At 37.6% G+C, this 25,394-nt stretch overlaps 1 protein-coding gene and 1 long non-coding RNA gene across 3 annotated transcripts in view; one reads left to right on the forward strand and one right to left on the reverse strand.

Moving 5' to 3' along the window:
- Positions 1–25,394, reverse strand: part of TOX (thymocyte selection associated high mobility group box) — a 306,725-nt gene that overhangs the window by 139,584 nt on the left and 141,747 nt on the right. The window contains exon 2 of one of the 2 annotated variants that reach the window (XM_032296160.1): positions 9,340–9,405. The exons of the other annotated variant lie outside the window; for it this stretch is intronic. Within the exon in view, the coding sequence (XP_032152051.1) occupies positions 9,340–9,405 (66 nt within the window). The remainder of the gene's footprint in view (positions 1–9,339; positions 9,406–25,394) is intronic. 2 annotated transcript variants of the gene reach the window in all.
- On the forward strand, positions 5,839–24,833 carry LOC116563512. Its single transcript, XR_004274431.1, has 3 exons — positions 5,839–5,858; positions 6,065–6,070; positions 24,773–24,833. It is a non-coding gene; the product is annotated as an uncharacterized LOC116563512 (long non-coding RNA).

The raw sequence follows: 25,394 nt of genomic DNA on the forward strand, positions 1-25,394 counted from the left end.
TGGGGTGGGAAAAGAGTTCTGGACTTGGACAAGAAAAGTAATGGAGTGTGGAGGGAAAGAACTGGGCACTGGTGGGACAGGCATGGCAAAAGCTGGCCAAGAAGGGGAGGGAGGAATCACTGATCTGCATCAAGGAAACCAGGGACAGCAAATATCCACCATGTGATTGTTCAGCTTTTAAATGTGCACAAGTATGAAATTACTGCTTTGTAACTAAGAAATGGTAGAACATCCATGGTTTCATTTGGCATACCCTAATATTTCTCAGTGTTCTCACATATGTGACACATTTCAGTTACCTCAATACTCTTTAGAATTGAAGTTAGTATGTCAACATTTTGTCCTTAAAGTTCTAAAATAAAATTAAGCATAGGTGACCAAGAATGGAGTTTGACAGAAGCCTTAGACCTTCCAAGGTCAGAGTCCTACCTCTGATATTTACTCTCTTTAAAGGTTTGGTAATTCATTCTCTCTCTCTGATCCTCACTGAATTGTTGTAAAGATCAAATGAGATAATGTGTGCATAGATTTTGTTTAGTTCCTTGACTGAAACAGGTAGCTTCCAACTGATAGCTATTGCTGTTATGAATCTAATTCTTTCTGGACACTAGGGTAGGAGAGTACTGACCTAAACTTCCAGGCAAGCAGAAGCTTCCTACTGCTGAAATTTACCATCATCTTTAAAAGCAAGACATTTAATTGAGGTCAGAGCATAAGAAATAAAAAAAACTTTGCAGCAATGGTACAGAAGAGTCCAGGCTTCTCTGAAGATAATTTCTGTATAGAGCTGCTCACCTGGCATCCCTACTGTCCCCCATTCTCATTTCCTCCAAGGTCACTCTCTTTCTGATTTTGGAGAATAACAACAAACAGTAGGCTTAGTTCTTGAAGGAAGGCCTCTCCTGAAATGCTAGGAGGCCCAGTTGCATACAGAAAAGCCTTCATTACTGGTCTCAAATCATGACCATGAGAGCCCTTGGGAATTTCAGATCAGGCTATTACATTTGAATAATCTGATGCTGGGTCTTAGAAGTCACTTGTTTGTCTTTGCTACCAACAGCATCAATTATCCTAATTTATGAACAGCAAAGGATATGGAGAACATTTTCCAAGATAGCCACCAATTAATTTCAAATCATTAGGGCTATAGTTACATTTTTAAATACTCAAACTATAAAATAATATAGATCAGAAGGAACACGGGAGAAAAAAAATACAGATACGGATAAAGATTAAACTAAAACCCTCTTTGTGTTTCTGGGAAGTCTAGATTAGTCTGCTCCCAAACTGAGGAACTGAAACTGCAAAGGGAAACTTGGCACTTTTTCAAAGGTGTTTGAGATGGCAGGTGAGGATACACAGGAGGAGGTCTGAGAAGACACTGAGGTGGGTGGAAAACACCTCAGCTTTTCTAAGCCCCATCGTTTTTTTACAGTAAAAATAGGCAAAACTGCTTCTACTTAACATACCGACATATCGAAAATTTAGTGTTTCTTTAGAACAATCTTAAGCACGTTGGAAATGGAGCTAGCATAGACAGATGACATTATTCAACACTTTACTATTCTTAAATTGAAATATTGTATTTACTTTGGAGGACATTCTTTAGTGACAGGTTTATTATGCATCATCAGAAAAGAATATCAAGTGTTATAATTACAAAATTTAACAGGAAGGATCATTTAGTTTTTCATAATTATTCACATGCTAAAGAAAAAAATTGTTGAAAATATAATTGTAAACAAGTCAAATGGCTGCTTTCAAAATGTATCAAACGCTACCACACAACTGGTCAGGCTGTGCAGTAGTGCCACAATTCCCCCCCCCAATACCTAAATATGCTGGCATCACTTGACATCTGTCCACTGAGTAAACCATGCTCCATATGGAGTGCAAGTTTTGTGAATCTGTTTTTACCACTAATCCTATTCCATTCAGATATTTTTATAATTTTTGCCACTGAAATACATTTCCCTAATACTTGACAAAACATACTATTTGACAATTGTTCTAAAATTCTCATGTCTATCCAGCAACAAATAAAAAATGAGCCTTATATTCACAGGTCCCACAGCTTGGAAATGTATATGATACACAACATTTAACCTGTCAGCAGCCTCATTAGTGTCAGTGAGTGGAAACTGGCAATCAGTAGATGGTGTGCTCTACATGTGTTTATGTTTTAAAATGTTCCTAAAATAGCTCCTTTGCTGGCAAGGTTGACATAAAACACTTTTACTGGACAAATAAATTTCAGTTTAAATGTTATGGCCTATTTACTTTTTTTAAGGAATTCATATTTTCATGTAGATGATCATTTATAGCTAATGGAGTCAATACCCAACTAAAATAATAGTAATAATAAAGGCAGGGTGGGTCAAGAATTACCTAGAGTTCAGCAACATCAATGTGGTTGGCCAACAAAATATGTAGAAAGACCAATGTGTGTTTGACTATCCTAAGCCCTAAGATATATATTTGGATGGTGCCAGTATTCAGTATCCATACAGCCATTAAGACATTTTTATAAACCGTAAGAAATATGTGAGCTATTTCAAGATATAATGCTGAAAAACAGACTTCCAGTACGAAGCCAATTTAGGAAGAAAACAACATAAACAATAGTAACTTGTGTGCTCAAGTGAAGCATCTTTTTAATTTTGAGTAATGAAGATGTCAAGCCAAATGCTAGAGTAGTTTAACTTAATTAGGTGGCCTATTTTTCCAGGCATCCTTTCATTTCCCATTGAAAACTCAGCTTGTATGCAAGGCAACAAGAGCAATTTTGTCTGTAATGAATACCTCCGGGACTGCACAGAGTAATCATTTGAATGTTACACTGAAGACTGGTTTGAGTAACTAGTCTGGGCTTGTTAAGATGCCAGACTTTGTTAGACTAACTTGATTACTCAGAGCATGGCAGCTTTATCATTCTATTGGGTCAAAGGTCAAAAAGTCAAGTTAATGTTACTTCTGAAATTTCTGCCAAAAGGAACCAGTCTAAAAGGAATTGGTCTAATTTACAGTTTAAACTTATATCACGATCATGGAGACTTTATGGCCCACAGTAAAGAGATTATTTTTTGAAAGTACTCTAAAAATATACTTTCTAGGTCCTTTTTGTCATACCTCATTTACACTCTAACCTGGAGAATTTTCTCATTAGGAAAACAGGAAATTAAAAAAATAGAGAGTCATTAATATATTTATAAATCTTAAAGCATAATTCTAACAGTAGATTCAAGAGACTATTGTACAAAAAGAAATTTGGAGCATACTACTCTTTCTAATACATTGCATTCCTGACGATAAACAACAGCATGTTATTGTAACAAGCACTGACTGTCATTATCTAGTTTATTATCATGTTAACTCTTTGAGTCTTGCACTTGAAATAATTCTCCAAGGAGGAGGGAGTGCTAGAAGCTCCTGTTAATACATAAGGGCACTGGCAGGCAGATAAAGGACATTGTCTATTGCAATGGACAGGACAGGGCTGGGTTTGCTAAATGTCTGCAATGCAGGGTCAAGAATCATTGCAATGGGGGCAGGGTGAGGTGGCTCACACCTGTAATCCCAGCACTTTGAGAGGTCAAGGCAGGAGGATCACTTGAGGTCAGGAGTTCAAGACCAGCCTGGGCAACATGGTGAAACCCTATCTCTACAAAAATTAGCCAGGCATGATGGCAGGAGGCAGAGGTTGAAGTGAGCCAAGATCATGCCATTACACTCTAGCCTGGGTGACAGAGCAAGACTCCATCTCAGAAAAAAAAAAAAAAAAAAAAGAATCATTGCAATGTAAGACTCTAAGTATTTATATGATTTAAAAATATACACAAAATATTTTAGTTGATTTGTTCATCATCTTTCAACAAACAATGCTGCATACCTCTGATATGTCAGACATTCCAGGCACAGGAGAGCCAGACAGAAACAAGAATGAGCCCTACCTTCAGGAGCTCACAATCAGGTGAGCGAGATAAGGACATCCCTGGTGATACCAGTGTGCCATCTGCCACCCAGGGACAAATACACACCACAATAAAGTAGCCTTGTAGACAATGGCGAGGTGCTGAGGTGTGTATCATTCAGCAAAGATGAGGAAAAGGAAATGAGAGAAGTAAGATGAGCTCCTGAGAAACTGTGAAGCCTAGAACTAAGGCAGAAATTGTGTAGCTGGAAAAGAGGAGATGGATTCAAAAGTTGGGCCAAAAAGTAGAATCAAACTATCTGGAATTAATCAAAGGCTGAATGACAAGGGAGACTCCCCAAGTCTCTGCCGTGAGCGTTTGGACAGGTGGTGGTAACACTTAGGCCATATAGGAAAAAGAGAAGTTTGGGGGTGAGGAAGCAGGTGGGAGGTTGATGAGCTATGGTTTGATGAACCGATATGTTGAATTTGAGCTACTATCAGGGACGGGTACCCTGTGGAGTTAGAAATGAAACCTGAAATTCACATGAAAGCTGTCCAGGATATATACTTGCTCTTCAATTTTATATTCAAAATGTACCTTATGAACTGCATGTCAAATGCTTAGTTGTAACTGATTCCAGGAAAACATAATATTGCTATATTTTATCATTCTTATTTTTAATCTTGAGATTTGAGAGATCAAGTAAGAGACAGAATTCCAGAGGGAGTTCGGAGTGGGGAGAGAGAAAACTGCTCATAATTTCAGAATCCTCTAACATATGATCTTGGGTCAGTATATTTTATATTTAGGGTTTACTATAATGCTCAGAATGAACAACAAAAAATAGTTTAAACTTAAAGGATAACTGTTCACGGAATGAAGAAGGAAGAAAGGAAGGAAAGCAGGAAGGTGGTGGGCAGGGAGAGAGAGAATGAAGGAAGCAGGGCGGGGGAACGAAACAGAAGGAAATGGTTTAGCAGAGCAAGGGCCAAGGTCCAAGAGGAAGTGATTTATTAAAAATCTGGTTCAATCAAGTAACCTGAGCTTCTCTATAACCTGATGCCAGTAAAATCTTCTAATTCTTCCTTAATATTTAAGGATTATTTCCTGTATAAAAAAGATCAGTCCTTTTGCCAACTGAGGCAGGCAAATGAAGAGCTGGGTCCTTGAGTCCAGGGTACTGGGGGAAAACACAGAATGAATGAACAGGCAGCCATGGAAAAAGACATTGTTTTTTTTTCTTTTTGGAATGGAGTCTCGTTCTGTCCCCGTGGCTGGAGTGTAGTGGCGTGATCTTGGCTCACTGCAACCTATGCCTCCTGGGTTCAAGCAATTCTCTTGCCTCAGCCTCTGGAGTAGCTGGGATCACAGGTGCACTCCTCCATGCCCAGCTAATTTTTGTATTTTTAGTAGAGATGGGGTTTTGCTATGTTGGCCAGGCTGGTCTTGAACTCCTGACCTCAGGTGATCTGCCCACCTCAGCCTTCCAAAGTGCTGGGATTACAGGCATGTGCCACCATGCCTGGCAGAAAAAGGTATTCTTGAAACTGCCACAGCAGAGGAAAGAATGGGGGAAAGTCATGGCACATATTCAAAACTGAAAAATCAAATAAAATAACCTAGTGCTGCAGAAAGTTCTGATGAAGAGAACCAGACTTCTCTTCTGCTTCCTTTGATGTATTTAATTCAGATGAACGTTTACATTTTGAGGACAGCCTCATCTAAAGGACTACAGAAGGCACTACAATTATTCTAGGGGCTGGAGAAATGGGCTGAAGTTTTACCAGGAGATAACAGAACCCGGTAGCATGCATATCTGAATGGGCTGAGAAAATTCTGGAGAAAAGTCAGGGCTGAGGTGGGACACCCAATGCCCCTCTGTTTTGTTCTGCCCATTGGCAGAAGAAAATACTGGTCCAGATGTTTTATAAAATACATTTTATTGTATAGATTGAAGGTGTGCAACATGTTATGAGATACATATAGATAAAAGTTAATATAATGAAGCAGATTAACGTATCTATCATCTCACATAGTTACCTGTTTTATGTGTGTGTGGCCAGAACAGCTAAAATGTACTCACTTAGTGAACATCCGAAATACTGTATTACTATTATTATTTTGAGACAGAATCTTGCTCTGTTGCCCAGGCTGGAGTGGAGTGGCGTGATCTCATCTTACTGCAACCTCTGCCTCATGGGTTCAAGTGATTCTCCTGCCTCAGCCTCCCGAGTGGCTGGGATTACAGACACCCACCACCATGCCTGGCTAATTTTTGTATTTTTAGTAGAGAGGATTTCACTATGTTGACCAGGTTGGTCTCAAACCTGACCTCAAGTGATTCGCCTGCCTTAGCCACTCAAAGTACTGGGATAACAGGTGTGAGCCACTGCGCCTGGCTCCAAATACCGTATTATTAACTATAGTCCTCATGCTGCAAGTTACATCTCTAGACTTGCTGATCCTACATGTTGCTACTTTGTATCCTTTCGGTCTAGATATTGTGTCTCAATCAAACAGGACAAGTTCAGAATGAGAAAGAAGTGGGTTTCTGACCAGCTGCTCATCCCGCTTCCTTTCACCAGCCCACCACATTCTCCCACAAGCTCTAACAGGACAAAGTTCGGAGGTATTAAGCAACAGGGCCCCTTTAGCCAGGGTTTGGAAACACACAAAGAAATCTTGAATTGCATGGTTCAAATTCTAACTAGAGTAAGAAAAAAGTTAAATAATGTTTAAATTAAAAAACTGAGTGACCAGCAAACTTATAGCTATTATAGGAGAAAACAGTATTCTAAGAATGGCACCAAAGTGGAAATCTTATGGGTTTTTATTACATACTTGTCAGGCTTATTATAGGGTGGTATATTCAATTGAAAAGCTGCCTATCAATTATAAAACTATATGCAAAAATTTTAAGGATTTGTATACTCCAGCTTAAGAGGTAGAGAATACATGCAGAAGGTAGTGCCAAAGAGCCCTTTGGGACTGTCTAAAAGAATATCATTAATTTTTACAGTGTACTTCCATTTCTGGAGCAGTTCCAGTATTGGCTTTCTATAAAAATCATTTCAAGTTTAGAATTATGCTATTTGCTTGCAGCAACATCACAGGAGCAGTAGTGCGCCATATGTTGCTACTTAGCAACTTAGTCTATAAGGCCCAAAGCATGTAGTGATTTGAAAATTGAACAGGAATTATAATTGTTGAGTGATGCTATGAGGCAAGTTGTCTTGGATTACTAAACTATGCAGATGTTTGATGTTATGTAGGAAAAGGAACAAAACTACTTTTTTTTTTTCCTGGAGGATGACTAAAATCTCATTTATGGTTTGCCTAAAGGGGTAAATTGATTAAAATTCCCTAAAAGATACCAGGTAATGAATTCTTGAACATAACATATTACAATAAACAAAAGGAATGTTAAGCGTAAAATTTAGCTAAGGCCATTCAACTTATGTAATTTGTGAGGTTTATTTTTCTCCAGAGTATGTATTATCTTACACAAGTCTAATTTTTAAAATAGCACATTCTAAAAACATTTTCATACATACTACATTATTTTTTTAAGTGTTTATTTCTGGCTCACAAGCCTGCTCTATCTTTAAAAAGCACAAAAGTATTTGGGGCTCTTCACTTCTTTACAAATTATCGCTGGTATTCAAAACATTCTTAGTAACTCCTGACTGACATATGAGGAAAAACAATGTTAGTTGTTTGATTTCAGTAAGGACTTAATATTATGCATCGTACTTGAATTTAAAAATCTAAGGAGCTAAGTCGTTATGATGTATATGTTCTGAATTTCCAATCCTTTATTCAAAACTCTTTAAGATGGACATAATGATTCTCTGAGAGGGAGCAGCTGCTTTATAACAGCCATCATTTATTGAGTTTGTGTTTCTACTGTTTCAAACAAATTCAATTAGCTCTTACACTTCAAAACCCTAAAGGCACCAAAGAGATGATACCAGGTTGCTTTAATCTAATAGTAATACTAAACTTGTCAGTACAGTTTTGGGATTGATGGTTAGAAGAAAATTAATAGTAACATTTTTCATTTTTTAATCAAACAGTCCTATTCAGAACTACCTATGGATCTTGGAGGCTACTTAGCCAAATGAATTCAGTTAAGGAAGAATTCTAAAGGCAAAGCTCAGCCTTCCAAAGGTATTCTTAGAGTGATCAGCTCAGTTGAATGGAAGGAAATATAGTCAGGATCTTTGAACTTCACAATGACCTTTTCAGCTGAACAATACACTGTAGTTTCCAGAATATCTGACAGAGAAGGCAGTGATCCTAATGACTTCTAAATGCAAAGTTCAGGGAGATGCAGGCCTGCCTCTGTTTTGAGTTAAGTACAAGACATTTTGTTCACAGAGTGCACCCTTAACATATACATTAGATTTAATTCACTGAACCTTAATGAAGAAAAAAAAGTTTTATGCTCCCTCTCAACCCCATTCCCCAACTCCTCCCAGTTATTAAATCTATATGAGTGCATATGTAGACATTGAACATTACTAAGAGTTTATTTTAGAATTACAAATAAAGGAAACTCCAATCTACCATGGTTTTTACCATTCTAGAAAAAATATGTTTATGTCAACAAAATGTTCCTGTGAACTCTCCCTTGTTTTCACTTACTCATTTATTTATTTTTGCCCACAATGTTCTTATATTTGATATTATGCTGGTATCCAAGGGCAGTTATAATTTTGCTTTAAATATTCCGCTGAATTAAAGGACCTGGTCTTAAGTATCTAAAAATAAATAGTCAAGCATTTACTTTTATAAATATAACCATTTACATTCTCATTGGACTTTTGTTGTCACTTCTCATGATTAAATACTTTGTCAACTATTCCCAGTGAAAAGTATACAAAGATGCCCTTGAAAGGTTTCAATCATATCATGTTTTTTGGCCTGAAAACTCCTCCCCAGTTCTCACTCCTTACCTCCCCAGGAGATCCTGAAAGCAGCCTTCTGGCCCCACCGGCCATGGGATTTGGGTTACAAATATTACATTTTGTTGAAAATGGCCCCAGCCGTTGATAATTAAAGCTATTTGTGACACGTGTAGCTTATAATGATTAACTCATCTACAGTCAGAGGCACAAATAACCTGCACCTGTAAAGACTTTATTTCCTAAAGGTAAAACAACTGTTTAGGAAAGATCATGCTGGCAAAACAGCTGCTTGCCGTTCTGGAGAGGAAACAAGGTAGTATCTTTCAACAAATGCCAACTCCGGCGTTTTATCAGCTCTATCTCATTAACTGGAAACAAGGCTTAAATGCTTTGTTTATAAATTATGATTATTCCTGATTGCGGCAGTTACTGATAGTGCTACTCATTTGCAATGCAACTCTTTGAATTTGTTTAATTACAATTTGAAACAAGGCAGAGAAGATTAATTAACCCACCTGGCTGGCTGGCACATAGTCCTGGCTGGGCTCTGTCATGCTCATATACATGTTCTCACCGTCAAACTGCGAATGAAATAATAGTAAACATTCAGCAATCTTGACTGTGGGTATGTTTGGTTTTTATTTGTTTTGTTTTGTTTTTTAACCATCAAACTGGAAAACAGTAGCCATAAAAAAATACTGCGGCTGGGACTATGGAAAATCTGTCACAGCAAGTGAGCCGCATCTTTCCTTTGATGTTTCTGTTGTCATCCTTACTGACCCTGGATGTCAGTGATTTGGAGTAATTAGTGCTCTAGTAATTACAGCAAGCAAGCAAGAAATGAATGGTTTCCTTTCATCTGCAATCTGTTTTAAAACAAAATGGCTCATTTTGCACGCCATGTATACATATTGCAGTTCAGTTGTAATGAAGTATTAAATGAATGGCATGCTTTCTGAAGGAAAAGAATAACGGAAAATACACGAAGGCACAGCTCGGTGGATTCTGAGTTTAGCTCTCAAAAAAGAAAAAGTGCAGAGTTTTCATAACAGGCTAAAACTGGCATCACCATAATAGCTTCCTAATTTAAAAACATTTAACTTTATAATAATATTTGAAAAGAGCATGTGCCACTATAACCATGGCTAAGAATGTTAATAACAATGAATAACAATAAAAACATACAGGCACAATGAAATACTCCTTTCTGAAATTTTTCAAAGACATGGAATTCATGTATTACACATGCATAGAAATTCATACACAAATTTTCAAGTTAGGAAAAGGATGAAAGAAATTCACAGGGGCAGCACAATTGGAGAACTGTCAAATAGTTCAAGCAACAACAACAATAACAACAACAAAATATTTTTCATTATGTGAGTTTTCGAAAGTAGTCATCACTCTATTCAGACTTAATCCTCAGCTAGTTTTAGTCACTTGATAGATGAGCAAAGCACTTCTCTTTAGTTACAGGAAGAATTTTTCCAAGGTAATGATCAAATGGAAGAACACAATCAACTTCACAGAGCTAGGTCTGAATACATTTTCATTGGTGGACTAATTTCAGAAATGGGAGCTTGCAATTCTGAATAATTACTTTTTGAAAGAGAATAGTGTTATTGATAGCGGTGCAAACCATGGTACTGTGTATATACCTTATATATGGTGTTATATCGTAACATAAAAAACACTGTGTTATAGATATCTCATTCCACCACCTATGAACTGCTAGCAAAAGAAGGTTATAGCAATATGAGGGCCGCGTGGGTGCCCTGAAGATTCACATCAACATAAGCTGTAAATAAAGACCTCCCTAAAGACATGGAGGCGCTCAGGAGACTAAGCTCAGAGAAATCAAAGGATTTCTTCACACATCACCCTACAAATATATTTCACATTATGTGAGCAACTTACCAAACCAGATATGAAATTACTTATTGAAAGATGTGGTTGTTAGAGCAAATAAAATATAACGCAACTGGAAAAAGAAGAGCTGGGCATTTTAGTTGCTCTGTCAACTGGCTCAAGAGCCCAGAGTTCAAGTGACTTACCCCAGGTTGCTTTTCCATTGAACAGGTGAACGCTTTCCACCCAAAGATAGGCCAGCACCAACCAATCTGCCTGTTACTCCTAACAGCTCAAGACCTAACAAAGGGCCTCACTGGTATTTCTTCATCTCCACCCACTGTTGGAGTACACTGGTTTGTTAGCAAATGTTTTTCATGTTAAGGTGCCAAGGAACCATTTAAAATATGGACAGTTTCTCTGACTGTAACAAATTAAACTGAAGAAGTGGAGTGAACCAAATACTCCACTGCCTGTGCATATTCTATAAATGTGTTACTTTCTATTTCATCTTCTTTAACTCATTTTCTAAATCTGGTGCTGTTCTCAAGCCAGCTCAAGGCTTTGACGTTTTGGGTTGGGTCTATCCAACATGTGCGCTAATTGAGTAGATTCAGTATTACTGCTTTTGATGAAGGCTCTTTCCTCAAGAAGTACCAATACTGAGGTAATGCTGAACCAAGACTAACACAACATTTTACAATGAAAGACATGTGGCTATAGGCATTATAGATATATTTTTAAGTACATTTTATATTCCTGCCACCTGTATCTTTACATGTATTAACTGATTTAAGCATCACAAAACCAAGAGTTGGGTAATATTATTACCTATATTTTACAAGAGAAGATTCAAAGTCACAGGTAAGTGAAGCTAGATGCTTCAAGTTACACAGCTTGTGAGAGGTAGGGCTGGAATGCAAACCCACGCACCCTGGCTTTTTAGCTACCCATGCAGTTCAACACCAGAACGTATCAATATATTCCGAATCATAATGATAAGCTAGCTATCAATTCTGAAAATAATATCAAAAATTATCAAAGAGAGTGATGACATTATCTCAATGATGCTGGCATATTATCCAGAATTTGTGGTATTGTGAGAATTTTTTTAAGTGTCATGAGGAGCTGTCAACCTAGTATTTGGCAGATTACCCCTGGATGCCTAAAAAACCAAGAGAGGGTATGATGGTTAATTCTGCATGTCAACTTGACTAGGCCATGGGCTGCCCAGATATTTGGTCAAACATTCTTCTGAGTGTGTCCATGTGGGTGTTTCTGAGTGAGATTAACATGTGAATTGATAGACTGAGTAAAGCAGATTGCTGTCCCCAAGGTGGGTGGGCCTCAGCCAATCAGTTGAAGGCTTGACTAGAACAGTAAGGGCTGACCAGAGCAAATGAATTCCTCCTGCCTGACTGTTGAGCTGAGATATAAGTCTTTCTCTGCTTTGGGGCATGACTTGAAATAACATTGGCTCTTGATGGACCTCAAACATGCCAGCTTCTGGTCTAGAACTACACCATCAGTTCTCCTGGCTCTCCAGCTTGCCAATTGCAGATCTTGGGACATCTCAGCATCCATAATCTTGTGAGCCAATTCCTTATACTGAATCTCTTTTGATAGATAGGTAGAAGATAGAAAGATAGAGAGATAGAGATATAGATAGATCATCTATCCATCCATCTAGTTGGTTTTGTTTCTTTGGAGAACCCTAATACAGGTGGCTTTTTTTTTTGAGACGGAGTTTCACTCATGTTACCCAGGTTGGAGTGCAATGGCACGATCTCGGCTCACCACAACCTCCGCCTCCTGGGTTCAGGCAATTCTCCTGCCTCAGCCTCCTTAGTAGCTGGGATTACAGGCACGCACCACCATGCCCAGCTAATTTTTTGTATTTTTAGTAGAGACGGGGTTTCACCATGTTAAAAATTACTACCAGGATATTCAGAACTCCTCCAAAAGTGTATTTCTGGGGAGCCTACAATATAGAAATGCATTTACTTCATGTTATCACTTGCTTTCTAGAGGAGAAGAGCCATGTTAATTTTGCTAGGAGACTCTTTAGTCTCAGTTCCTACCACATGCACTTCCTGTGCTCCCATGTATCCCACACACATAATCACACCTCTTTGTTCAGAATGCTTTCCTTCCCTTTTATTTGTGGCACTGCTTTGTAGACTCCTCACCTCCCCTTAGTGAGGGCTAGGCTGTCTCCAGGCTCTGGGCTCCCCTAAGCAGCCCTCTGTTTCTGGGCAGGTTTTGTTGGGGGATTGATTCCACCAGACTATGAGCCACCAGAGGAAACAGTGCACACCTTCCTTATGTTTAGTGCCTCTATAACTTAGGGCTGGCACATAATAGTTCTTCAGAAATGTTTATTGCCTAAGTAACAAAAATGGAAACATATTTGCTGGATTAAATATATTATCTTTCTAGAGAAGGTGGTGACTTCAGACGAGGAAGAAGTTCAGTTTTTAGAGAATGGTTTGAAGGCAGTTGATTCAGTCTTAACAGTGGATTAAAACTGACATAGGCGCAGAAGCCCTTAAAGAGAACAAAAACAACAACAAAGAATAAAATGAAAAGAAAGTACAGAAATGGCCAGGACACCATCACTCAAATGTTAGATTCAGTTCTTCCTCAATACTTGATTTAATAAAATTTTATTTAATATAAAACACATAGACTGGCCAGGAATCAAGAGACCTGGCTATAAATAAAATGTGTATGCCCTCTTTCTGAAGAATCTTGAGCTGCCAAATAAAAATACATGTGTGTATCAGAACAGGCATAATCATTCCCCTTGTGGTTAAAAGATTATGATTGGACACGCTCTTGAGCCCAGTGGAGAAGAGTAAGCCAAGATCGCAGCATGCATCGGACCTCTCCCACCCCACTCTATTAGGTTAACGTTATCACTGCGTTGTCACAGCTGCGTCCAACCACACCCAGTCCAGGAGCTGGTTCCACGACGCTTAGCAGGCCTCCTGCTGACCCAACAATCTTAGAATGCACCCCATGGCATGGGCTTGTGGACAGTTGTCACTTAAAGTATAATTATAGTTCTTGGTCTTAGAAGTGTGGTTTTACAATGATTCCTGAAACCATCTTGTTGGATTCTCATGTCATGATTGAAGAAATAGACTTTTTATTGTTTATGAGGCCTATCTGGGGACAGAACTGAGGTCTGGATTCTTAGTAGAAGAGCTTTCCACTATGACATGCTGCTTTTTACTCCAACATTCATAAAGAGTGAGGAATCAGACTCTGACTACAGCTTTATACTCCATCTCTATAAGAAGTGGAAATAGACTCAATGGCTATTTATAGCTGGTGTGTATGTGTACACCCGAAAAGCCTAAAGGCACAGTATTCACATTACCACATTCTAATGACCGCACTTCACTCTACCTGGATTACAGATTAGATTAGCATTATTAGTAATTTTTGCAATAAAATTGTTTTCATTAAACATAACTGCATTTCCTTACTCCGTATAATTATCACAGTTATTATTCTTAGAAGTCAACTGAATTTAGGCATCATAACTTTTCAAAATATATCCATGTATACTAGGGCTTTTAATTTCCATGTATTCTCAATTTAAAACCTGAAGCAAAGTTTGAAAGAATAAATAGGCTGATTTATTTAAATCTAAATGTAAATGGCATCAACCCAGGATTAGCCTTCCTGACCAAGCGCTTTTAGACTCTTTATTGTGTTTTTATTTCAAAGCACCAGGGGATGCAATCATATAAAAGTCATTCATAATCTTCTACTTCAGTTTTTTGAAATTGTTTTTAGAGGATATTAACCAAACCCATAATCCCAAAGAGCTTTCAGACTAGGTAGTTATTATTTCTTCTATTTAAAAATTGAAAGGAGAAATCTAGCAACATCTGAACACAGTAAATGATGAGCAAAAATGGGCGATATTAGGTTACTAAAACCACAAAGACAAGGAAAGTCAAAAATGGAATGTGAAGTGTAGATCAGTCATTGGCACTGGTACAGAAAATGGGAGCATTTTAGGGAAACCATTAAAAGAAAATCAGGAAACTGCTGCTGAGGGGGAAAAACAGCCTCATGGCATTCACAAAACAGTACCACACTGTGTTGCCTATAAAGGGAAAAAGCTTACATTTCTGGGTGTTTTCTGAAAGAATATTTGATACTTTGATGTTTGAAAGAAGGGCTAAAAATGGAAATGTTTATAATAGGGGGTCAATTTGATATTTCTTAGAAAATGCATTATAATAAATCATTTTTAGAGAGGCTAATATTCCTAAAATAAAATTTCCATTTTTGTATTCCTTGGCCCAATATAAGATTATAAGTCATCTATTTTTTTTTGGTAACAAAAGAAATAAGTTTGTGCAATGAAGTCTGCTGTTTCCTAGAAGCAAAGCATTTTGAAAGTTAAGCATCAAATGAGGAGTGATAATGTGCATAGTTCTAATGCTGTTCCCATGCACAGTCACAGAGATCCAGTGGAAATTGAGTAAAGCTAACTCCCACACTAACTGCACATCCTCACCAGTCTCAAGGAAAGATGTCAGGAGGCACTGGAGAAGGAATAGGTGTCTATTTATCTCCTAGTGTCAAGGTCGAGCCTCTTGATGCAAGATAGTCTTAAGTCAGTCTGCCTCCATGCCGAGCCCAGCTGAATGAAACTGGTTCTGAGCGCGGCACACTTGCAGAAGTGGATCACACTGGAAGGAAAGAGATCAGACTGAGCTGAGGCTATCAACACCCAAAGAAAAGAAAGCAAAGTTACTCTGCTAGTGCTTTGTATGGATGTGCATTCCAACCTAGGAGCACACAGAGCTGAACTAGGGAAGAGCAGTCCCTCTTGGTTGGGCTCGTTCACTTGAACTTGAGTGGTAAACACTCGACTACACATCTGAATGGTACGGGGAGGAAGAATGGCCCGGGCTCAGAGCAGCTGCTTGGAAGACTTGGCCTTGGGTGGGCAAAAAACAGTGCTAGACCCACAACTTAGAAGCTGGATTCCACTTTGAGGCTGAGTTTGTATTCTCATTTTTGTCCCAGTGATATATTTATCTGGGGAATATTAGATATTATTTTTGTTAACTGTGAAAACTGAAATTTTCAATAATAATAATACTATGCATTTATCCCAAGCCTGTCCTTGTAAACACTGTTGTACAATGTGGCTCAATGGCACTAATCTCAAGAGAGAAACACGACAGTTTCCCTCGGCTATGAAGGGTAAGGCTACAATGCAATGTTTTTCATTGTTGCGTTTTTTTTTGTTTTTAAACAAATACACCAAACTTATGATTCAGGTTATTCTTTTATTTAGTATTATTTTAAGTAGTCACTTAGTAAGCTCTGCAAGTAAGATAATGATGCCACAGTGGTTCAAACCAGTTTGAACTTCTTCCTTTAGAGGCACTCTCTAATTCCACCAAATATATGAAGCCATTAAATTTTTGTAATAATCCTGTAACTTTGTTACTCTTATTTTATAAATGACAAAACACAAAGGAGGACAGTAACTTGTCTGTGATGGATCCAGTTACATGCTCCCCAGATCTGCTCAGCCTGCCTGACCCTCAGGCTTCTGACCTTTGCTTCCGGGAATAGCTCATGCCATTCCCATGTAGCCTCCAGAGGCACTGCTTCTATTGCCACCACAACCACAAACCAGGGTGTCCCCAAGCACAGCAGTAATTTATATAGAGAAGCTCTGCACCTGGGCTGGAGCTGAGGCGGTTTGGGGTAACATACCCTGAGAGTGCAGGGGAATTCCCTATTGTCCCATGGAAGGATTGGCCCATGGTGTCCTCTGTGACACCTCTGTGTCCCTCATACCCAGCAACCAGTGATGAATTGTTGCAAAGCTATGGCCACTTGGAAATATACACCTTATGTTTTCTTTTCCCTGCCTCCCGGCCTTGCTTACTTTCCCCTCACTCTGGTTTCCCTGGGCTTGCATTCCCAGCATTAACATTCAAGCTTTTGCTGCAGGCTCTGCTTTCTGTGGAACTTGGACAAAAATAGTGCCCAATGATACCAGTTAGTAAGTGACAACACTCGTTAACTACAATCCTATACTAATCTCACCCCATCTTTGTTCTGCTTTCATTGTATTAGTCATTGATTCTATTTTAATTCCCTATGCAAAGACAGAAACAAACTTATGAAACAGTGATAAATAAAGATACAAGAATTGCCTATATCATGAAAGCATTACTCCATTTGAAAGAAAAAAAAAATGCAAGTTTCTAGAAAACTTCATTAACCCCAAACTTTCAGCACCAAGCAATCCATTTTCATTTTGTATTGTTTAAGAAAAGAATGTGTGGATGAAAGCTTAACTACAAAACCATTCTGGTGACTTTAATGAAAATAAGTTTAATAAAATGAAAATATGGATTTTACAAAAAAAGGCCTCCACAGGGTGTCTGATATCAGAAAATGAGGAGCAAAGACTTCTGCTTCTTTGTAGGGACCTTCTTTTTCAAATAAATTCCCAAGTAATTTCTGAAATTCTATAATTATTAAAGCTGTAAAACTATACCACATAGTTTAAATTCAGCACAGTTTCAAATGATTTGTTCAGAACATTCCTCTGACTTTTCATGTTTTAGACAAATTTTTTTCTGAATCCATCTATGAAGGAGAAACAATTTGAGAAGCACATTCAAACTTGCTGCCGAAACTCACTTATTTCCACATCATATCAGCTCTCACCTCATTTACCACAGTACCTAAATTCAACATATATGTGGAATGAAAAGTATGAAAGTAATTACTTTGGGGGGTTGGACTTTTTATTGCTGTTATTTCTTATTAATCACAGTGAATATTTTTCAGTATCCAACAGACACATAGAGAAAAAGGTGAGAACATTTTTTTACACATATCTGGTTTGGAAGAGTATGCTCAGTTCTGGGAACCTCAAAACAAGAAAAATATAAGATTAGTAAGTCAAGGCAATGGAAAGTTTATGGGAATAGAACGACAGATGTGTTAAAAAGAGCAACAGAGAAGTTGTATTTAGCTGACCATTGAGTGGGTTGAAAAGATAAAACTTTTAAAAAAGTCCAAGGACAAACAATTCTTGAATAATTTTGAGATTAAAAGTGGTAGTATCGAATAAAAATAAAAATAAGAAGGTACAGGGTTATTAAGATGGAGATTCTCACTTCCCTATTATTATTACTCAGACAAATTACATTTTGACTAAGTCTAACAATTATGTGATAGGAATAGACTTTTGTGATGAAGCTCTCCCAGGGGTAAGACAGGTGTGGAATGGTATTTTGGTATGTTCAGGCACCCTGACCAATTCGAAACACATGAGGGTCAGTCTAGAGCTACTCCATTTTTTAAAAGAGATGTGAAAATATGTCATTTTAAAGAACTGGATTAAATGGCAAATCCTTCAGGACATTGAATATGAGTATGGATTTGTCCATTGTGAACTGAAGCAAAGCTCTGTTAACATATCTTTTACATTTTAAGGAATCTGAGAAGCCATTCAATCCATCGTTATATCCAAAGTATACGACGTTTTATTTTTTACATCTTCAAATACTACAGAGTTGTAGTTATTATTGTCTACTTGCCTTTGATAAAACCTCAGGATCTCATGTTACTTTCCCTGCTGATGTATCCAAATTGTTATGAAGATTATAGAATAATTCTCCTTGCTTTAGTTTAAATCTTCACACATAGGATGTGTCCTTCTCAAGGCATATGCATTCAATGTATTTTTGATTTTCAGTTCCAAAGTGTCTTTGCTTATACAGCTCTAGCTACCCCCTTTATCCCTAGATCATTCCCTACTCCTGTTTGATTTTCTTATAGCGTTTTTCAAATACTTCATCCTCCTTTTTGACAATGTCCATTTTATCGTATGTTGCCAAAAGCATGTCAAAGCCAAAACGGGAAGACTTGCTGGAAACAGCGTGCCTGCTTCTACTGAAAGCCTTATTTATTCTGCATTGTGAAAGATGATTGGTGCCTCTTGTCTTACTTTCTGAAATGTCACCATGTGATGCCCTTTTGCTGAAAAAGTTGGAGAACAAAGTATCACCACATGATGCTAACAGGTGGAAACCACCTAGTGTGGTCTTGCTGATCCATTAAAATTAAATGGTCATCAATATACTCCTAGATAAAAATGTGACAATCATTCATTCATTCAACAAATGCTGATTCTGTGCCTACTTATATGCCAGGCACACACATGCATTAACTCATTTAATTCTCACAACAGCCCCACAGACAGTATGCACGTTATTTTACCAATAAGGAAACTGAGTCCTAGAGAATTAAGTGTTAAGTATTTTTGACATCACTCCTGTCTGCATCTACCACTCTACTTTCTCTTGTCACTCTACCTTTTATCCTTGCTCAGTGATTTTCATATGTCCAGATAACCCCTGCCTCTATGCTTACCCATCACCTCATCTGCCTGAAATACTTCTCCAGCTCCCAGTTCCTTCTATTTCTCCCCTTATTTACTAATAATATGATCATAAAATTTATCCTCCAGCTTGGAACACTTCTGACAGTGCCAGAAAGTAAGATTACTAATTATGATTAAATAACAGGCAGAAACTCGAAGTCTCCCAGCCAAGGAAAACCTTACTATCAGAAAGTAATCCTTCCCTGACCTCATCGGTGATTTAGATGCCTTCTCTGTACCTGTGTACGTGCTCTATGGCATCTTGTGCTTATCCCAGCCCACATCTCTTTCTACTGTTATTACTTCACTAACTCTCCATATTGAACTATGAGCATTTTGAGGGCAGAGACTTTTTGAACTGACCTTTCTGTCTCTCCAGCACTTAGCATAGACTTTGCACATTTTATTTACTCAATGATATAAATGAATCACATAAATCCAGGGCACTCCTGTGACTACTAAAAGTATTTCAGAGATCTCACCATTCTATTATTCTGAAGTAACATTTATTCCAAGTTCTTTCATTTCTAAATCAGTGCCTGTCCATGAAAATAGCTAATTTTCCAGGGGCACTGGAAGCAAAGTTTCTGTAAACCAGATCATACTTTAGTTTTCCACATCTTCCTGTTCTAAAGGGACAGTTCAGTCACTTTAGTTTGAATAGTTTCAAAGGTAGTTCATTTTATCAGGGTTTAGATAATGGCTAAAAGCTTCCTGGTAGCAAATGGTCAAGTCCTCAACCTCCTCCTTGATTCTGGGGTCGGTTCTGATAAGCAGATTATGCTAGAGCTGCTCCAGATCACACTGGTTTGTCCTTTCATGCCAACAGCAAGCTACAGGTGGGCACTGCTCTGAATCTGTAGCAGCACTATGAGGAAAAGTGACTAGACTGGCAGACACTGCCATTCTTTCCATCTCGTTGCCCACATGGCATGTGGGAAATTCAGGGCTCTGCTTCTCTTGTAGGTAAGGCAGAATAGGACAGAAGTGAGGACAGACTCTGTGGTGGAGTGGGTTTGAAATAAGGAGACCCAGAGAGGAGTCTGGGTTCTGACACTTCCTAGCCAACTAGCCTTGGGAATGAGAGTAAAAATTGTTCTTGCTCTATGTAATCATGTCAGATTCAGATGAGATATGCAAGAGCATTTGTAAATTGTGAAGCACTATACATATGGAAACTATGGTACTTCCCCCTCATGGCAAGTTTATTTGACTGTTTCCATCATTAATTGGAAAGATCAATAGGCAGGAAGTAGTGGAAAGAATCAGCTCGATGTGCCCTCAACTTGCCTGTGGAAAGGTCTTTAATATGGAAAGTAATATGTAGTGGTTTTTTTTTTTTTTTTTGGAGTCTGAGTCTCACTCTGTTGCCCAGGCTGGGGTTAAGTGGCACGATCTCAGCTCACTGCAACCTTCGCCTTCCGGGTTCAAACAACGTTGTTGTCTTAGCCTCCAGAGCAGCTGAGACTATAGGCATGCATCACCATGACCAGGTAGTTTTTGTATTTTTAGTAGAGATGGGGTTTCACCATATTGACCAGGCTGGTCTTGAACTCCTGGCCTTAGTTGATCCACCTGTCTTGGCCTCCCAAAGTACTGGGATTACAGGCATGAACCACTGTGCCCAGCCTCGATATTATTTTTATCTCTATGTAAATGCAGTCATATCTGAAATATGAAATGATAGGAGGAAAGTAACAAAAGGGACACAAGAAAATAATAGTAAAATCACCAATTAAATGAAAACTTTGTAGATCATTGTAAGTATATGTATGTGCATGTAAGCATATGCAGATACATATTCTTTAAATATGTACGCATTTGTTTACTGTGTGTGTACAAAATATTTTTCTCTTGCAATGTTTTTATTTGGCTAATGTTAAAGTTATTTCAGATTACCTAGGGAAACAGCCATTATAGTACAGTATCAAAAGCTACACGCGAAACTGCAGGAGGCATTTTCTGAAAATGCAAAGTGCTGTTGAGCTCTTCTCTTAATTCATACAGAAAATATTACCCAGTCATAACAAACTACACAATATTACTTTCACTAAAATTGCTTCAGGCTAATTTATTGTCATAAAATAAAGGTATCAGACAGTTTGACATGAAAATATAAGGTTATACTTAAATGTAGTAGTATGATACAGGATGATATGTCTCCTACAACGTTTTGTTATCCACAGCTTATTAGTTTTACACATTAAATTATCCATAACAATCACTCTCTGTATTTAATTGTACTATATAACAATTTTTGTTCTAGTTCAACAATTACATAACCTAGCTAGATAGTTAAGCTGTTTCAGTAATCAATTAGTATTTGTTGTAATGCTCACATCAAAGAAATTACGTAATTTTCTCTCTTCTGTACATTTCTCACATTCTGTAAAAATTACATTATTAATACCTTTTGCACATTTCATATTTGCTATAAAAAATTCTTGCATAAAATATTCTTTTACCATTAAGTAAATTAATATTAACGTTAGATTAAGTAGTTTTAAGATATTATTGCTTAAAATACCTTCGGAACAGTTCTGAGCAGAATGTGCACATTTTAAATAAATGAATCTTATTTCCAAGAAATCTAATGTTATTTGAGACATTAAACTTGCAATAAATAACTTAAACATGTATTGAGAATAGGAGTCAAGTAAGACCGGGATGGAAAGTAAACATTAGAACAAGATTAAATCATCTAAAATTTATTTTTGATTTTTATTTTAAAAGCAGAAGAATGTGGCCTTTTCTTCAGAGCTAATAGGACTTGCCTCAGAAAATGATATAGTACCTATTCTCCATTCTACATAATGTAGGCAACAAAGCTCTTTAGACACATGACAGGAAAGATCCCACATCCAATATTTAAAATTCATATTTTACAGGATCCCATTATATTCTATTTTCAGGCAATGAACCTGCATTTGTAACACTCCATTTGTATTAGTGGTTCCAAAAGCTAATGTGGTTTCTCAAAACATGTACTTTCCAACTTTTATGTAGGTTATAAACAGTACTTTTAAAAACAGTGCATTTTCATACTGTCAGATGACTGAAAAGAAAAGGGCTTGTGAATATGCATCCTGAGTAAAGGCTGGGCAGCTCCACGCATCTGCTATTTTCTCCGTAAAACTCCTTTTCACATTTTATCCAGTAGCAGCCACCGAAAACTGATTTTTAGTCCAACATTCCTTAAGGGGTGAGACTGACTTTATGAAGGGGTTCCGTATTGCCAATTGCATTAACCATATAGTATAAGTAATTCCATTATTTAGAAGGTTATTACATTGCCTTGGTTCTTTGTGGTTTCAAAGTTTTGTTTTGTTTTTGTTTTTTCAATTGCTTGGCCATAGCTTTGCTCACTCTTATTTAATAATACTAAATATTATGGTGAATATACAGTGCAACTCACATTTTCTATGGAAATGGTTTTCTTTTCCCCTTTCTTCTTTCCCTCCCTCCTTCCATCCCTCCCTCCCTTCCTTCCTCTCTTCCTTTCTTTTTCTTTCTTCCTTTCTTTCTTCCTTTCTTTCTTCCTTCCTTCCTTTCTTTCTTTCTTTCTTTCTTTCTTTCTTTCTTTCTTTCTTTCTTTCTTTCTTTCTTTCTTTCTTCTTTCTTTCTTTCCTTTCTTTCTTTCCTCTTTTCTTTTCTTTTCTTTTCCTTTTTCTTTCCTTTCTTTCCTTCTTTCTCTTTCTCTCTCTCCCTCCCTCTCTCTCTCTCTCTCTCTCTTTCCTCCTTCCTTCCTTCCTTCCTTCCTTCCTTCCTTCCTTCCTTCCTTCTCCTTCCTTCCTTCCTTCCTTCCTTCCTTCCTTCCTTCCTTCTTTTCTTTTCTTTTCTTTTCTTTTCTTTTCTTTTCTTTTCTTTCTTTTCTTTTCTTTTCTTTTCTTTTCTTTTCTTTTCTTTTCTTTTTCGGCTCACTGCAACCTCCGCCTCCAGCTTCAAGCAATTCTCCTGCCTCAGCCGTCCAAGTAGCTCAGATTACAGCCATGAACCACCATGTATGGCTACTTTTTGCATTTTTAGTAGAGACAGGGTTTCACCATGTTGGCCAGGCTGGTCTTGAACTCCTGACCTCAGGTGAACCCCTGCCTCAGCCTCCCAAAGTGCTATAATTACAGGTGTGAGCCACCATGCCTGGCCTGGAAAGTGGTTTTCAAATGGGAGTGATTTTACCCCAGCCTGAAGAGGGTATTTAATATATGACAATGTCTTGAGATATTTTTGATTGTTATGACTGAAGGATGCTTCTGGCATCTAGTGGTTAGAGGTCAGGGGTGCTCCTATACACCCTATACTGTCCAGCCTCTGCAGAAAAGAATGATCCAGCCTCAGGTCAGCAGTGCTGCTGTTGAGAAACCTTTGTCTATGGCATGGGTGGAGTTTGTGGTTTTGGTCATTTTCATGACAAGCTGTGAATTGAGAGATGAGGTCAACAATGAAATGATTCACTTAGGTAATAAAGAGAGCTTAAATTCTAAATCAGGCAATAAGTATATATTTTTAAAGAATGGCTCAGCTATGGATTAGGTCATTTGTACAATGTGCTGTAATTACCCAGCTCTTTTAGGGCCCATAGCACTATTCCCAGTGTTTGGGTGTGGTGTTCGAAAGAAGAATCAAAGAGCCTTGACTGTCTCAGGCTCACAACTCTCTTAACTCAAAATAAACATACACTGTATTACACAAACTTTGGAGTTAAAATTACTCTGGGTGACTATCGAATAATAAAATAATTCAAACTACACATAAAAACTGCCACTTGTCATGGTTAAAACCTAAAAGCTCTAAGAAAAATGACCAGTTTGTTATTTAGGATTCTATTTATCCTCTCATGTGAAAAACAAATTATTTGTTTGCAAGATGCTGCATCTTCATTAAAATCATTAGTATTCTGAGTAGATGGCACTATTAATTTTATAAATGGAATTGGAATTTCACTGCTATGTTTCATGCAGTTCTTAGGACAAGTGAGTGTCTACACAAGATGTTATCTGTGTAAAAAGGTACACAAAATAGTTACATGAAATTCACAGTATGCATTATTTTTTAGTCTTACTAGATAGCAGGCAGGAATTATAAATTGTTCACATGTAAATATACATATAAAGTTATATATACACACATAATTTATATGTATATATATAGATTTTATGGATATATAACATATGTTTTAATATATATACTTATATAGAAGTATGTATGTATATACATGTGTATATAATGTGTGTAATGTATAGATATGTATGTGTTTGTTATATACATACATATATATATGTAAATATATATAGATAGAGAGAGAAAAAGGGAATTGACACCGCAGCAATATAAAGTCATCGCTTCAACTGTTTTAACAAAGGGGAGTCTATGACCAGGTTCTCTTCTAGAAAAGCAAATAACCTAAATTAATTAAGTCCTCAATTTGAAATGTATTTCATACTTTTTAGGAAGCATACAGGTATATCTAGGAAATACTGTGGGTTTTGTTCTAGACCGTCACAATAAGGCAAATATCAAAATAAGGCAAATTACACAAACTTTTTTAGTTTCTCAGTTTACATAAAAGTTATGTTTACAGTATACTGCAGTCTATTAAGTGTGCAATAGAATTATGTCTAAAAAATGTGCATACCTTAGTTATATTTATTGCTAAGAAATACTAATAATCATCTGAGCCTTCAGCAAGTCATAATCCTTTTGCTGGTAGAGGGCCTTGCTTTATTGTTAATGGCTGCTGACTGATCTGGGGTGGTGGCTGCTGAAGCTTGGAGTAGGTTGGCAATTTCTTAAAATAAGACAACAATGGGCCAGGCATGGTGGCTCACACCTGTAATCCCAGCACTTTGGGAGGCCGAGGCGGCAGATCATGAGGTCAAGAGATTGAGACCATCCTGGCCAACATGGTGAAACCAAAAATACAAAAATTAGCTGGGCGTAGTGGTGTGCCCCTGTTATCCAAGCTACTTGGGAGGCTGAGGCAGGAGAATCAGTTGAACCTGGGAGGCGGAGCTTACAGTGAGCCAAGATTGCGGCGCTGCACTCCAGCCTGGTAACAGAGCAAGACTCTGTTTCAAAAAAAAAAAGGCAATAATGAAGTTTGCCACCTCAGCTTACTCTTTCTTTCATGAAAGATTCTCTACAGCATGTGATACTGTTTGATAGCATCCTGCCTATAGCAGAACATCAAAATTGGAGTCAGTTTTCTCAAATCCTACTGCTGCTCTATCAACTAAGTTTATATAAGATTCTAAATCTTTTGTTGTTATTTCAACAACA

This window comes from Sapajus apella, unplaced genomic scaffold (genome assembly GCF_009761245.1).
Source record: "Sapajus apella isolate SASKATOON/1434 unplaced genomic scaffold, GSC_monkey_1.0 scaffold35, whole genome shotgun sequence".
Lineage (NCBI taxonomy): Eukaryota > Metazoa > Chordata > Mammalia > Primates > Cebidae > Sapajus > Sapajus apella.